General features: G+C 46.9%; 2 protein-coding genes across 4 annotated transcripts in view; one reads left to right on the forward strand and one right to left on the reverse strand.

Moving 5' to 3' along the window:
• Window positions 1–224: 224 nt before the first annotated feature.
• Window positions 225–3,837, forward strand: TPPP3 (tubulin polymerization promoting protein family member 3). 3 transcript variants are annotated; one of them, XM_036346713.1, is made up of 4 exons: window positions 225–380; window positions 2,715–2,908; window positions 3,024–3,177; window positions 3,292–3,837. In XM_036346713.1, exons 2-4 carry the CDS (start codon window positions 2,721–2,723, stop codon window positions 3,478–3,480), a joined length of 531 nt encoding a protein of 176 aa, XP_036202606.1. In that variant the 5' UTR covers window positions 225–380; window positions 2,715–2,720; the 3' UTR covers window positions 3,481–3,837. The 3 variants fall into 3 exon arrangements, with proteins under 3 accessions (XP_036202606.1, XP_036202607.1, XP_036202608.1); XM_036346714.1 differs by having other exon boundaries at window positions 244–390; XM_036346715.1 differs by lacking the exon at window positions 225–380 and adding an exon at window positions 2,523–2,591.
• Window positions 3,838–7,492: 3,655 nt separating this feature from the next.
• LRRC36 (leucine rich repeat containing 36) overlaps window positions 7,493–15,975 on the reverse strand; it is a 28,824-nt gene continuing 20,341 nt past the window's right edge. The window contains exons 7-11 of the mRNA XM_036346999.1: window positions 15,182–15,347; window positions 14,119–14,264; window positions 13,133–13,256; window positions 9,856–9,970; window positions 7,493–7,799 (exon numbers count right to left, since the gene is read on the reverse strand). Of these exons, the coding sequence (XP_036202892.1) occupies window positions 7,574–7,799; window positions 9,856–9,970; window positions 13,133–13,256; window positions 14,119–14,264; window positions 15,182–15,347 (777 nt within the window). The 3' untranslated portion in view covers window positions 7,493–7,573. The remainder of the gene's footprint in view (window positions 7,800–9,855; window positions 9,971–13,132; window positions 13,257–14,118; window positions 14,265–15,181; window positions 15,348–15,975) is intronic.

Here is a 15,975-nt window from a genome sequence, read left to right on the forward strand (position 1 = left end):
CCATCCGAGGACGTCCAGACTGCAGAGGGCTGGCCTCCCCGGCCGCGAAGGCCGCGGAGGCCGTGGAGCTGCCGGGAGCAAACGGAGGAGGCTGTAGCCGCAGCTCCGCCCCTGCGGATCGCGGAGCGCCGATGGGGCGGGGTCCGGTGGGTGGAGCCAGCATGACCTTGGTCAGTCTGCCGAGACAGCCCTGGGGGTGGGACTCGCCGTCGCTATGGAGACCGAGAAACAGGGGATAATACAGCGGAGCCGCCCGGGCTGCAGTCCCGCCCCGGAGCCGGCAGGGAGCAGAGCTGCAGAGCCGCCCGGTCCCCCGCGTCAGTGGGTCCATTCTTGTGTCCTTCGGTCCGTCGAACGCGCACTGCAGGAGCAGCCACGAGGTAGAAGTCGGTAGGAGACCCGGGCGCCGACCACCCTAATCAGTATCCTGCACGATGAGGAAGGGGCTGGGGTGGGAGCGCCTGGAAGGGATCCCAACCCTGGAGGATACTGAGCTGAGGACGCCAGCTGAGCTGCCCTGCCCCGGGCCCGAGCGTTCCGCCCCCTCCCCCCCATCTCCATGTTGGGCTGATTGATGACTCCAGCTGTCCCAGCGGGAGCGAGCTGGTGGCCCCAGTTCACGGGTGTGGCTACTCCATCCATGGCCTGCAGACCCCTGGGACTAGATAGAACCTGTGACCCGGCTCTATCTGATCAGCCTGAAATGACCAAGAATCCATCTTCCCACGGAAAGGAGTGAGACTGACTGGATGCAGGATCCTGCCAGTCCCCCAGGACAAACATTCTGTGGGAGGAAAGCTCCCCTAGACCTTACCCTTCATGAACCAAACGCGGGGTCTCTGGTGGGAGGTTGTAGTGTAGGAAGAGGGAAGGTTAGTGCAGGACTGGGATTGTAGCAGCCCAGAAACTGCAACTCAGAGATGGATCCATGGTAGCTGAAGAGGGGCCCAGGCCATGGTCACTGGAGACTCTAGTATAAAAGGCAGAGTTGTAGGATGGTTGCTGAAGATACCACTGGAGTGGAGGTGGTGGGTGTGCTTGGGGGGGGGGGGTGTCTCAACACAGGAGTGGTGTCAATATAGTACCTGGGAGTCTAGAAATGCAAGTCTGTGGGTATGGACACGGGGGCTTCAGTGTAGGGCTGAGATTGTAGCCAGAGATTGTGGGTGTGTGGACAAGGGGGGGGGGCAGTATATGGATGTGATCAGGGTCGAGGGTGTGTGGAGAGGGGGTTATTAGGCTCTGGTTAGGGTCTCGGAAGGGCTGTGGGTGTGTGGATGGAGGCGGCTGCCATGCAGGACTGAGGGTGTGGTCAGGGAGGCACCATTACAGGGCTGTGCTAGGTTACACAGTGGAGCACTGCGGGTGTGGTCAGAGGACTGCAGGGGGACTGTGAGGGTGTGGGAGGACCCTTCAGTGCAGGGCTGAGGGTATAACTGGGGAAGTCTTCGATACAGTGCTAATAATATATGTCAAGGGTGAATGCTGAGAGAATGGTCCAAGCCCTCAGTCTCAGGGCTGTGGGTGTGGTCAGGGAGGTCTGAGGACCAGGTGAAGGGTGTAGTCAGGGGGAATAAGGTTGAGGGTGTGGAGGGCCAGGGCTGAGTACACCAGCTGTGGGAGTCTGGGCTGGTTGGCAGTGCTCAGGGTGTGGTCAAGGGGCCTCAGTGGAGGGCTGAAGGTGGGGAACTATGCTGCAGTGCAGGTGTGAGGATTACAGGGCCAAGGCCACAGTCCCACTTGCCAATATGCCTCTAGGGGTTCGTAACTCTACACCCCTACCCTGGGCTAGCCCCCCAATCTCCTGTTCCTCCTAAACTCCACAAATTGGGAGGTTACAGCCCCAATGGGTGGCAAGGGGCCAGGAAGCCATGGCTGTGCCCCAGGCACTGGGAGTGCTGGGGTGCCCCACCCGTGGGCCCCTGTTCCCCAGCCCAGCCCAGCCCAGCAGCACTGGGAGCTTCTCCCTGAGCCACTCTGACACCATCCTGCCCTTAGCAACATTCTCCAAGTAGCACCACCTCCCTTAGCAACCGTTTCCAGGCTTCACAAACTGTGGCCAGGCCAGCTCTAGGCTCCTTCTCCCCTCATGTTTTTGTTTAACAGCAAATAGTAACAAGGTCCCGGCTGGGCCAGCTGCACCCCTGCCTAGGGCATGCACCCCTGCCTGTGCTCTGGCTCCCTTCTCAGCCTGGGTTGGGTCTTGCTGGATCCTCATGACCCTGACAAAGACACCGTCCTGACTAGATACTTGCCTAACTAGCAACCTAGCCTGGCCCTGACCCAGCTTGGCATGGAACACCCAAGGAGGGAGGCCTGATCTGCCATCCTCACTTCCACCCAAGCAGGCCTTGTGCCAGGGCCAGACAAAGCCATGGTCCCAGCTGCTGCCCTCACAGTCTTTCTCGACAGTGCCACTCTGTTCCCAGCCTGGTATGGCATCATGATTTCATCTGAACTCCACTCCAAGCCAGGGCTGGCATTAACAATAGGACCTTTCCTCTTGAGGCCCTCCCTCAGGGCTCAGGGGCCCAGGGAGACACCGAGTGCTGGCCCCTCTCCGCTGGCAGCTCCTGCTCCAGCTCTTGAGGGTATGTAGCTTAAATGCCCCCAACTCAGACCTTGCAGGTTTTGAGGTAGTGGCAGTAATGTTCTGTGCCTTGGGGAGGGGAGGAATAGCTTGGCTGGAAAGTGACCAAGGTGGGTCCCTATAGGGTGGCATGGCAGCGAGCACAGACGTGGCTGGGCTGGAGGAGAGCTTCCGCAAGTTTGCCATCCATGGTGACCCCAAGGCCAGTGGGCAAGAGATGAACGGCAAGAACTGGGCCAAGCTATGCAAGGACTGCAAGGTGACTGACGGAAAGGCTGTCACAGGGACTGATGTGGACATCGTCTTCTCCAAAGTCAAGTGAGCTCCCAGGCGATCCCTGCTTCTGATGTTCCCAGAAGGTGGGGAGTTGGGGGGCTGGAAGCAGGGAGGACATGGAGAAGGGGGAAGCTCATGGTGTCCACATACCTGGCAGGGGGAAGTCTGCTCGGGTCATCAACTATGAGGAGTTCAAGAAGGCCCTGGAAGAGCTGGCAATCAAGCGATTCAAGGGGAAGAGCAAGGAGGAAGCCTTTGATGCCATCTGCCAGTTGGTAGCAGGCAAGGAACCAGCCAATGTGGGCGTCACTGTAAGTGCCCTGCTGGTCTCAGGGAGACACTGGGGGGTGTGGGGAATCTCAGCTAGGGGTGGGAAGGGCTGGGATCCCTAACCAGGTGCTCCTTGGGGAACTCTGTCCAAACAGAAAGCAAAAACAGGGGGCGCTGTGGACCGGCTGACTGACACCAGCAAGTACACGGGCTCCCACAAGGAGCGCTTCGACGAGAGCGGCAAGGGCAAGGGCATTGCCGGGCGGCAGGACATCCTGGATGACAGTGGCTATGTGAGTGCCTACAAGAATGCTGGCACCTATGATACTAAGGTGAAGAAGTGAGGCCTGGGAAGGCCCCCCCGCATGGCTGCCCCGGCCAGAGGCTCAGGCTTGGGCCCAAGGGGCACGTGGAGCAAGAGAGCCCGGTCCCCTCCCTGCTGGACCTGCCATCCAGAGCTTCCTGCCCAGCCCCACAGGCCAGCCCACCAGGCCACTGACCCAGACTGCTCTGTGTCCCCTTCCTCTTTCCTCCATGACTTCTGTCCCTCTGGGGAGAGAGAGTCTGTGCCTATAGGCTCACCGCCCCAACCTAGCCCCGGGCATGGCTAACCCCTGACTGCTTGCCTCATATTTAAGCTGCTGCTCTGGCCAAGTGCCTAATTCTTACCCAGACCTCAATAAAGACACCTTTTGTATCAATATGGCCTGGTCAGGTATATGACAATGGGGATAATGACATTCACACCCCACTGACCCCTGGCATTCACTCCCCTGCCTCTTGCATTGCTGATCCTTCCACTGGTGGCCCTGTCCCCAAAAAGACAAACACATCCCTTTCATCAGCACAGAGCGATGCTCCTTAGGGAAATCCAGAGCCTCTTGCCCCAGCCCTGACCCAGAGTCCTAACATCACAACTTGCCTTCCTGCAGTTAGGGCCTCAGTCTCGGCCTCTCTGCTTTCACAGCAGGAGGAGGGATGAGACAGCAGATTTGACCTGGGCCAAGTGTTGGCAGGGGGCCCAGTGCCAGGCCTCAGTCTCAGCCTGCTGACAGGCCCCCAATCCTGGGGGCTACCAAGGCGAGTCATTCTGGGTTCCAGCTTCAGAATATCAGAAAGTGCAGGAAGAACCTTAGGGGGTAGTCTACTTCCCTAATTTTACAGCCGAGGAAACTGAGGCCCAGAGAACAAAGGGGCATCTGTGGAGCGGGGTGGGGTGTGGGGGGTTGCAGAACCATGCCCAGCATGATCACCAAAAACGCGACTGGATGGCCAGGGATAGAGCCTGGCACCCAACACCAGCCAGGGGAGCAGAGCATCCAACAGTGAAGGGGCCTCTTCCTTGCTGACTCCCTCGCTGTTCAACATCCCAGGTTGGGAGGAGGATGGGGGCCTCTCTGGTCCTCTCTAGCTCCTGGGAGTTTCTGGATTAACCTTTTCTTCTCTCTGAGTTATAACAAGGCCAAGGCTTTGGGGCCAACTCTCCTCTTCCTGCTGACAAACAGGCTGGATGGGACTGAGTGCCTTCAGAGGAGAGGGCAGCTCCCAAGGGAGCTAGAAAAAGGCTCAAAGGTCCTGCTAACATGACAAAGTAGTGCAACTGCTCATTCCCTCATCCCACAGACTATTCTGGGATGTTCCTGCCCCAGGCTCTATCGCTGGCTATCCACTCCCATCCTTGAACGCAGTTCTCTTGGGAGTGGGGGATGTAGAGAAATAGTGTGGCTCAGGACAGGGATGCTGGGGAGGGAGGTGGGAATGAAAGGGTGGAGGGTAAACTCCTGGCCACGGGAGAGCCTAGCCTAACAGCTGACAGCTGTGGGCTCCTCCCCATTAGGCTGACCAGTCGCCTCGCACCGCTCAGGGAAGAGTTTCAGAGAGCTCTGCCTCTCCCACCGGTAAAAATGATTCCTCTAGCCTTGGGGAATTTGAATTGTAAGCTTACTTACATGAGCATAATGGGAGTGAAAGCCAAAGCCTCTGGCTTTCACTTGCTAAAATATCCTCTTAGTGAAAAGAATTTAACTGGATTGCAAATTGGTCCAGGCTATTAAGTGATTAGTGAGAGTACCATCCAACCTGTAGGGGAGCAGCAGTTCAGCCCTCCTGTGCCTGGCAGTGTGGCTTCGACCAAGTGGTCGGCAAACTCATTAGTCAACAGAGCTAAATATCAACAATACGACGACTGAAATTTCTTTTGAGAGCCGACGTTTTTAAACGTAAACTATCTAGGTAGGTACATTGTTATTAACTTAATTAGGGTCCTCCTAAGCTGGCCTTTGCTAAAAACGCCCTCAATCTGACTGAGGTACGTTCGCTGAGGTCGACCCCTTCCAACGCTCCCATCCACACTCGTCTTGTATACTTGTTTCGTCTATCTCCTTTCCGAAAACCGACTTCTGCACATGGGCCACGAAGTTTCAATCACACTGTATGTGTGCGCCCGCACGTGGTATTTTGTGGAAGAGCTACACTCAAGGGGCCAAAGAGCCGCATGTGGCTCGCGAGCCGCGGTTTGCCGACCACTGGCTTAGAGGAGGAACCCAGAGAGAAAACTGGCTGAGCCCTGAAACTCCGCCTTGTAGGAGTAAAGCCCCCTCTTCTGGAAAAGTGGTTGTGGAGCCTGAGGGAAATCAAGGCCCACCCAGAGCCAGGAAGAGCCTTAAAGACCCATAGGCCGACCAGGAGAATCTGTGACAAGGCAGTGACTGACCGAACTGCCCTTCAACCCTTTAGTTATCACTGCTCCATCCTCCGTATCCCCCTCATGGTGGAGAGCTTTGGGTACCCTTGCTAGCAAAGCCACGTGGGCAAGAAAGCGTGGTCAGGGTCATTCCAAACTGCATGCAGCTGGTGGGAAGGCCAAACCTGTCAGAGTGGCTCTGCCCTCCTTTGGGGCACAGCGCTGGCCGGGGGACTCGGCCCTGTTTCCTTCTTTCTCCCCATAATGCCAGGCCTTGCGTGAGGAATTCCTCTCCACTATTTTCCAGTTGCTTCAGGAGATCTCCCCTCTCCATGCTGAGTTCACACAGTCCCAACCATTCTTTGGCCCTTCCCTTGACACCTTTAATCCCTACCCTTGCCCTGTGGACAAGGTGTGGACAAGAGCCACTTTCATCATCTCTTCCCATTGATTTTTAAAATGCCCCACCGATCAGAATTAAAAGAAAAATTGTGTCTCTGTCTGAAATACAGAGTACTCATGAGTACAGTGCATGCTGAGCCCAAAGCTAACACCCAGAAGCTGCACCTCTGGTCTAGACTTCACCAGCCTTTTCTCTCTTCTCTCTAGCTCCTTGCTTCCCCCCCCCCCCCGCCCCCACACACACAATCATCACTCCATTCTTCTTACAAAGACAGCTTCTCCAACACAAATCTACCACTCCGCTGCCTTCCCAGTGTAAAATCCCCAAGGAGCCATGCAACCTCGCTCCTGCTTATTTCTTCTCAGCCCCTCAATTCCATGAACCATATTCCTTCCCACTTCATGGCCTTTACACGTGCTGTTTCTCTCCGCAGCTCTCCCCATTGTTTCTGCTTTCGACCCTGTACTTTGCCTGGTAACCTTCTACTCATTCTTCAGGTCTCAGTTAAAAGAACATTTCTTCAGGGGACATTTTCCTGACACACCTCCCAGGCTTGGACTGCTCCCCCATTTATATACTCATGGCACCATGACCCACATCTTCCTTGCCCTACGATCCCTCTGGGGCTCCAGGCTCTTCCACTCTTGGCCTGAGAAGGCTCTGCATGTTACCATTCCACTCTTCTGCAGCTTCCACTCAAACAAGTCCTCAGTGACGCCTTCAATTCCCCAGGGTATGGATCTCTCTCTCTCTCTCTCTCTCTCTCTCTCTCTCTCTCTCTCTCTCTCTCTCTCTCTCTTGCTTTTCAGGGCACCTTTAGGCTTTTGTTTAGACCTGTTTGGTATCAATGCCAAGCTTGGAGCTCTATCACACCAGTTTGTGCTTTCCTCCCTGACTGAATCTCCAGGGCAGACACCAGATCTTGTTACGTTTTCACTAGGTGGAAGAAAACTAAAAATATGTTTGACGAACCAATCAATATGGATTCTCTGAAATTTCTTCTAACACAGAACACACCTGGTCATGGATGTTCTTGTTAAATGTCCTACCACACAGTTTCAAGTGACACTTGGGAAAATGTCTAGTGTTTTTTCCTATTTGACATTTTCAACCAAATGTTTCTATGTGATATGATGCTAGGACTAAGTGCCAACTATTTCTGTGGGCAGAAGGAAAGAATGACTTGATGGGAGGAGATAAGAAGAGAAATAAAGAGAAGGACCAATACAATGTAATCAGAATAAGATTTGTTTTCTTAATCTTGTGGGTAAATACCACCACACTGGTGGAAACGACACCGAGAGTCCCCTGTGGCTGAGAGGGAAGCTGCCGAGAAGGTATTCAGTGCTAGCTAGCTCCATAAACTAGTCTCTGGGACAGAGTTGGAGACACTCTGTATTAGATACTGACCCGTGTCATGTGCCACTGGTGGGGAGGAAGACAGCGTGCTTTTCCCAAAGGGCGATGATCTCCCTAAGCGATGATTCTTCTCAGGAGGCAGGAGTGCTTTCCCAGAATAACCTTTTTGCTCTTTATTCAGCTGCTGCAGCAGATACTCATTAGTTACCACCAGGGATCTGAGGCACGGGGGAAAAGGCAGTTATGAAATCATAAAAGCAAAGTAGATGCCATTCAGACCTGTAATGTTTGCTACAGACAAATATAAAATATAAAAAGTAACATCTTTAAATAGAAAGAACTGTCCAGTTTATGAGTGGGTTATTTTAAAGGCAGGCCAACAGTTTCTTTCTTCATTATGATTCTGTTTATGTTCCAGACTGACTGTAGCAGGAACATAGTTCACATTTTATACAGTGATTGCTCTCTCCATTCCAAAGCACTTTCATGATGAGGTAAGTAGAAGCACTGGGAGATTGGCACCTGACCAGGCCTCCAATTTCTATCTCCAAATTTTAACTTCTACTTCTAATCTAACCTGCCTCTGCAGTTAACTAGTGGTACTGGTCATGGCTATACTTTTGGACTCTGAATTACCATGTAATGTTAAAAGCCATCAGAGACTGCCCCCCCCCCCAAAAAAGGTAAAAATGATGCATGCACAATGCTATTCATTGCAGCACTGTTTATAACTATAAAATACTGCCAACCTAAATACCCATCAATAGAGGAATACTTAAACACACAATGGAGTCCCAGCCTATATAATAAAGATAATATGCTAATTAGACTGAACAGCAGAACGACCATCCAGAGGACCTTTCGGACGAAGCCGGGGCTGCGAGGAGGGCTGCGAGGGCCGAGCCCCTTGCACGAATTTCGTGCATGGGGCCTCTAATACAACTATAAAAAGGAATGAGAGCTACCTCTATACACCACTGTGAACTGATTGCTAAGATAAACTGTTAACGTATCATTATGCCTCTTTCTATGTACTAGAGTGCCCCTCTACACACTCACACCTACAGTGGAAGGCTAGTGGGAGGGAAGGAGAGGATAGAGGAGACAAGTAAGGAAGCTAGATTTATCTGAATTTATCTCATTTTGTAGATTTGACTTTGGGACCATGTAAATGTTTTTACAAAATTAAATCAAAATAACAATAAAAATTTCCTGTGAATCAAAAGCAAATTGAAACAAATTGAACCTGTATATTGAATTGATGGCTTAACACAGAGAAAAATTATTTTCAAGTTACTTTAAAATATAGCAATTTTACTGTACATCACTAAAGAGATGCACCCTATTGTTCTCAAAGTGTGGCCCCAGACCACCCGAAACAGCATCACGTGGAAATTGATGAGAAATGAAAATTCTTGGTTCCCAGCCCAGACCTGCTGAAACAGAAACCCTGGGGGTGGGGCCCAGCAATCTTCATGTCAACAAGTTTTTCAGGTGATTCTGATGCACACCTGAGTTTGAGAACCGTGACTTTATGCTACTTGCTCAACTTTTGTATATGTTTGAAATAATTGTAATGAAAAGTTTAAAAAATTAAAAAGCCACCCAGAATGGCCCTGGGTCTAATCCTCTGAATATGAAGTATTCCAAGGAAAATCAGGAATTGAAGTTTGAGACGGAAGATGTGGGCATGGGGTTCTTATATTTAAATTTCACTGAAAGTCCTAGTAAAGGTGTTTGTCAAATCAAAATGTCCAGCGCTTCTCTAAATGTACCAACAGTGTTGAGGTCTCTTCGGATTTTCTAGCCTGCATCCTGAGGGTACTATTCTTTGAAGAGGCAGATGCTACTGAGCTCTTCCAAAGAAAACACAGACATTGGATTCTTTCTCTATTATTCTGAAGGCTCAGCGTATTTTCTGTGACCAATAGCAGGCAGGTATTTTCCAGAAGAGCCAGATGACTGATTTTGGGGGTACATAGTGACAAAAAAAAATGCTAGCTGACTCAAACAAGGGTCCTGTAGGATCTAAAGAGAAACTACTTAGTACTGAGGTGGTACAATCCACCCATTCCAGCGAAGACAGTTAGTCCCTGGTGTGTCCTGAAGAAGAGCACTTTGAACACTGAGCTAACTGGCCTAGAAACAAGTGGTTTACGTGTAACATGGAGTTAATTTGAAAAGCATATAGATATTAACCTGCCAGTAAAACAAAGGAGATAAAGGAAAGTAAGCACCTGCTTTTCGAAGCCCGCTAGGTAGACCCACTCCTACCTCTGACTTTCATGGAGAAGGGCCACTGTCTCCTCCAGCTTTTTCAGCTGGGAAAGCTCCTGGTTCAGGCAAGCCACCTGTAGGTTCAGCTGTTGGTTTTTGCGCAGAAGATCATCTACAAATACAGTAGCCATGGGTGAGAGGATTCCAAGCAGCTGGTCTTTGAGCAGAGCTTAAGGACATCTTGAAGAATGGGGGCCCCCTCACTGCACCCGCCTCCACACTCCACGCGCCATTCCTTCCCTTAGACACAGCAGATATGGTGGCAGGAATATGGGATTTAGCAACAAACAGATCTGAATTAAAATTCAACCACTTAATACCACATGTTAGTTCATTTTTCTGAGGTTCACTAGAGCTAATAACCCTGCCCCATAGCACTATTAGAAGCCATCAATGAGACACCTATCCCCATTTAGCATAATTAGTCAATAATTATTGGGTCTCTGAATTCTCCATTTTAGTTTATGAATACATGTGCTTCACTCTCTATGGAGTATGTGAAAACATCTAGAACTGTGTCAGGCACATAGTAATAACTCAGTGAGCGCTTGGAGAAACTGAATTTGTAACCAAGATACTCATATGTAGTTCCCCAAATATATTACCACTGCCTGCAATAATGAGGTAGGTAAAAGCACTTGAATTCCACCCAGCCAGTGTGTCTCAGTGGTTGAGCATCTCGACCCATGAACCAGGAGGTCATGGTTCAATTCCCAGTCAGGCACATGCCTGGGTTGTGGGCTCAATCTCCAGTGTGGAGCATGCAGGAGGCAGCTGATCAATGATTCTTTCTCATCATTGATGTTTCTATCTCTCTCCTCCCTTCCTCTCTGAAATCAATAACCAAAGTATGTATATATTTTTTAAAAAAGAAGCATGCGGTCCTGAGGAAGTCTAGAACCGTACTTCTTAAACTTTAGAAACTTTAGTATGTTTACAGATCACCTGGGGATCTTGTTAAAAAACAGACTCCAATGCAGTAGGTCTGAGGTGAGGCCCGATAGTCTACGTGTCTAACAAGCTTGCTGATCTGTGAATCACACTCTGAGCAGTAAGATTTGAGAAGGTGGAAAACAGAGCTACAATAGCTGTATTTATCACCAGTAAGCCAACACCAGTACTGGGCCTCAGGGCTGACTGAAAGTAGGTATCTAGTGAACAATCACCTGTTTTCAGAGTAGGTAAGTAGAGATGCTTTGATTATTCAGGCTTGTAAAATCAGACAGTGATGAGACTGAACTCTGGAAATTCAGTGCTGACTTCCAAATCAAGTTCCTTGTATAAATTGAAATGTTTGCTTAGGGGTGTTGAGCTGGAGGGTTAAAGTCAAGGGTAGACTTTATCTAAAATACAGGCCTAAACTATGCTAATAATAAAGTAGTACAAATCAAAACCAAAATTTCAATGAAATACTATTTTTCACTTATAACTATGGCAAAAATTTAAAAACTACCCAGTGGGGACAAGGATAGAGTGAAAAGGGCACTCAAATACACTCATTGCTGATGTGAGTGTAAACTGAAAAAAACCTTTTTGGGAAGTGATTTGGCAATGTATAATGAAAGCTTCAAAAATGTCCACATCTTAAGGGGACATATGTAATACTTTCAACGATAAAGATTAAAAAGAATATACCCATCTTTTGACCCACTAATTCTACTGACAGGAATGTCCCTAGGACAATAGTCTGAAATGTGCACAAAGATTTGTGTACATAGATATTATTAGCTGCATTATTTATTATATTATAAATATTAGGACACTCAGTTCTGGCAGAAGGGAAGAAAGACAATCTCAGAGAAGCATTTTCACTCTAATGTCTTTTCTTTCATTTCAGGTCTTTTGAATGTTTGGAAAATCTTTTTTTTTTATATGTTTTTATTGATTTTTTTAGAGAGAGAGGAAGGGAGAAGGATAGAAATATTGATGAGAGAGAAACATCATTACTTGGCTGCCTCCTGCACACCCCCTACTGGGGATTGAACCTGCAGCACAGGCATGTGCCTTGCCCAGGAAATTGAACGGGGGTGGCCGAAACCGGTTTGGCTCAGTGGATAGAGCATCGGCCTGCAGACTGAAAGGTCCCAGGTTCGATTCCGGTCAAGGGCATGTACCTGGGTTGCGGACATATCCCCAGTAGGAGATGTGTAGGAGGCAGTTGATCGATGTTTCTCTCTCATCGATGTTTCTAACTCTCTATCTCTCTCCCTTCCTCTTTGTAAAAAAAATCAATAAAATATATTTTTAAAAAAAAGAAATTGAACAGGTGACCTCTTGGTTCCTGGGTTGATGCATAACCACTGAGCAACACCAGCCAGGCTGGGAATTCTTTAAAATTATTTATATTATAAACAATGGAAGCTTTATTTATAACTAGAGGCCCACTGCATGAAATTTGTGCAAGAGTAGACCTTCCTTCCCCTGGCTGCTGGCACCAGGACCTGGGATTCCCTTGCAGCCCCGGCTTCGTCCAGAAGGTGGTCCAGAAGGATGTCCGGTTTAATTAGCATATTATGCTTTTATTATTATAGATCGCTAACATTAAAAACAACTATATAGAGGACTAGATAAATAAGGCACATTTGTGTGACATTGTAGTAAATGCCTATAACAAGCATGTCAGACTCACTTAAGACATGCAGCCCGCCGGCCACGAGTGTGACATGCTTGGCCTATTCTATTAAATTGACAACATTAGGGTGTAGAATCAAATTGTCGATTGTCCTAGGGTACAGAGTGGGGGAAACTGCACAAGGGAACTTTCTGGAGTAACAGAAATGTTCTGTTTTTTGATTAGGATGAAATTAAATGAGTGTATATATTTGTCAAAACTCATCAAACTTAAAATGTGTGCATTTTGTTGTATTGAATTATTTTTTTAAAACCAAGACACAAATTTTAATTTTGAGTTAAAAATATATGTATAGGAGTATGGTGAAAGAAAATATACCAAAACACTAATGGTAGTTATTGCTGGGTAGTGGAGTTTTATTTTTCTTATATTTTTTCAAACTTTCTATAAAGAACACAATCTTCTGCTATAATCAGAAAAAAGTATCATTCTGAAAAATAGTAACAACATTTGTACTTGCTTTACAATGACAAAGAGCTTCATCTGATAACTCAAGTCACCTGCATTACAACTCTCTGAGGCACGATGATGGTTTTCATTTAGGTAGCCATGTGAGCTTCAGATAATGAAGCTTATTAATTGCATCATCTATAAACAAACAATTGTCTTAGGACACACCACACACTGCTTTCCTGAACTTACCGTAAGTGTTGGGCTGGTGCCCACTCACAATTGAGGTGGTAACACCTTCCTCCAACTGCTGGATTTTTTCAGATAAAATGAGGTTTTCCTCCAGCACTCTGACCAGTTTTTGCTTCAAACTTTCCTTTGGGTCAATAAATAAAATACAAACACATTAAGAATCTGAAATTATAAGAAGTGCTTTTAGAGACTGAAAGAATCGTTCCCCTGTTTAGTGATAATTGAATGGAGGTCAGTCTCTCACTAGAATTGTAATTCATTGATAAACATAGCTCAAGTGCAGCAAACAAATTTATCACACAGAGTTGCAATTTTTCTTGTGATTTATCCACTACTGTTGCAGAACAAGTGGTCGTTTTGACAAGCGGCCAGCATTCTGAGTCATTTATCTAAAGTTTGTAGAAACTGAACTTAATGTTTGAGAATCCTCTAATGTTAAGAAAAAGGGAGGGGGTCAATAGGGAAAAAAGAGGACATATGTAATACTTTCAACAAAAGGATATATTTTAAAATTGAGGGGAGACTTAAGGATATGAGTCCCTTCTTCCTCTTCCAGAGCCAGCAGCTTGATGCTCGAGGCCTGGCCTCTGGCTCAGGGCTCTCTGCTCCATCAAAAGGGGAGAAAGACAATCCCAGAGACATGTGCCTTCCCTCATTAGAATCAAACCATGACCTCCAAGGCTATGATCCTTAACAGTTTCATTCTAGGGTCTTTTTCTTCTTCTTTTCCCATTTCAAGTCTTTCTTTAGAATTTTTGGATGAGGGCTAGGATTAAGGAATCATCCCTGTAGAACCTCTGACTTGTCCCTGTCCTGGCAAGTTCTGTGTTTCTGATTTGCCCAGAATGACTTTTCTGTATTTTGGTTCAGGTACATCAAGGTGTTCATGGTGATGATGACCTTTATGGTACAGAGCTGTTCTAGTCTTGCTGCTCCGTCCTTTTCTAGTAAAGGAAAAGTAGGAAAGGGAGATGAAAGAGGCATACCATGTCATTAGGGACCACCTGCCCAGCCTCCTTCAGTTCCATCTCCCTCCTGTGGAAGGCTTTGGACGCATCTTCAGGATGTGAGCGACACCACTGCTGGGAAGGAGCAGGGACTACCAAAGTCAGAAGCAGATCTCGGGCAGGACCTGCCAAAAATTCAGGTTGGGCACATGGGCCAATCTTAAAGCTAAAGCACAGAATTCCTAGTCAATAACTACTAGCTCTGCAGCATAAATAAGGTAATCTAATATCTCCTTTTTAAGAGAATTTCGTAAGTGGCTGTAAAAGGTGTTTCATGATTGGAGAAATTATATCCCACATCCTCTATGGAGAAACAACAGGAGACCTCTGGAATGCGGGCTCTGTGCTATTCTCTAGTCACTGAGGAGGGCTCCTGGGGATAATTTCCTACAAAATGAGAGCAAAGGGTCAATGTGGGAAGAAAAGTAATTGGGCTAAGATTTCTTCTCCTGTATATCCCTTTGGAAATTAAAAAAAGTTAAGTCCAAATAACTCTAAGTTTCTAAATTTTACTTAAACTTTTCCACCACCAAGAACTCCTTGAATTCTTCTTCCATTAAACAACTAATAAACACATGGGGCCAAGGTTTGCAAAACCATTTCCCCAAATTCCTAAGAAGAAAGATGCCCTAAAAAGAGCCCAGGTCATTTAGTCAGTGGAAGTTTTCAAATCATAACATCTGATCAGGCATCTCAGAACTCTGATGATCAAACCTAATTTCTACTGTATTTGTTATTAGCTCTTTCCTGAGGATCATAAAATCCTTTGTAACCGTTTACATGACCACTCTGTCATGTTAACATATCTCATCACTCTACATATTACCCAAAGACTACTAAAAAAAAATGACAGGAGGAACAAAATAATTGGTACATGATGTAAGAGTGCTGATAAAACAAACAGGAAGAAGATTATGAGAAAAATGCAGACTTTTCCATTACTGCGTTATTGAGAAATTTGGTAAGTGATCACGAAAACAGTTTGCCTTGAAGAACAGAAGCGAAGTCGGAGCCCTTCTCCCAGAACTGAGAAAGCACTCACCCAGAAACTTCTTGTTAAGGAGGAGGGAGCCGGAGCCGGTCCAGTGCTTATCCACAAGCTCCAGGAGCTGTCTGAGGACAGTGGCCACATGGGAGGTTCTGGCAGAGATCTGGGAACTGTGGTTTCCTGGCAAACCGTGCAAACTGCCCAGGTCACTAGAGAGAGGCTCAAGAAAAAAACAAGAGACCCAACCATTCGTCATTCTTACACAATAAGGGAAATAAGAATTCAGACGTTTAAAGTGTTAACATTTTAAGAAAAAGAAAAAATAAGAGATTTGAATAGAATATTATCTATGTCCAAGGCAAATATGATAATATAGTCAAGGACAATTTCAAAGCTAATAGTATCTTCTTACATGACTTTCTGTAGAGATTTTTGAGAAGAAAACAAAAAATGTTTTGACAGCTCCATCAGTGGCTCAATATGTTATGTTATGTAACGTGGAAAGATTAAATTGCAGAACATTTTCAGAAAGCTATTATATATCATAAAATAAAATGGGGAGTAATCTAATAAAAAGCATAACTCATAATAACCTTACATTATGAGTTATGATGTTACAATAAGCTTATAACATTTTAAATGTTAAATGCTATTGTTGGACCTAGTACTAAAGACATTTTATTCCGTACGAATTTTATATATAGATGTATAGGTAGATCTGTCTCGTAAAATTCACAATTGTTTTTTATTAAGTCTGACATGAGTAAATACATATAGACATATCTAAATGATTTAAGAAATTGTGGATTTTACTGGACAAATCTGTTTACCAATCTTCTCTGTAGGGT

Source organism: Myotis myotis, unplaced genomic scaffold, assembly GCF_014108235.1.
Source record: "Myotis myotis isolate mMyoMyo1 unplaced genomic scaffold, mMyoMyo1.p scaffold_m19_p_19, whole genome shotgun sequence".
NCBI classification, from domain to species: Eukaryota; Metazoa; Chordata; class Mammalia; order Chiroptera; family Vespertilionidae; genus Myotis; species Myotis myotis.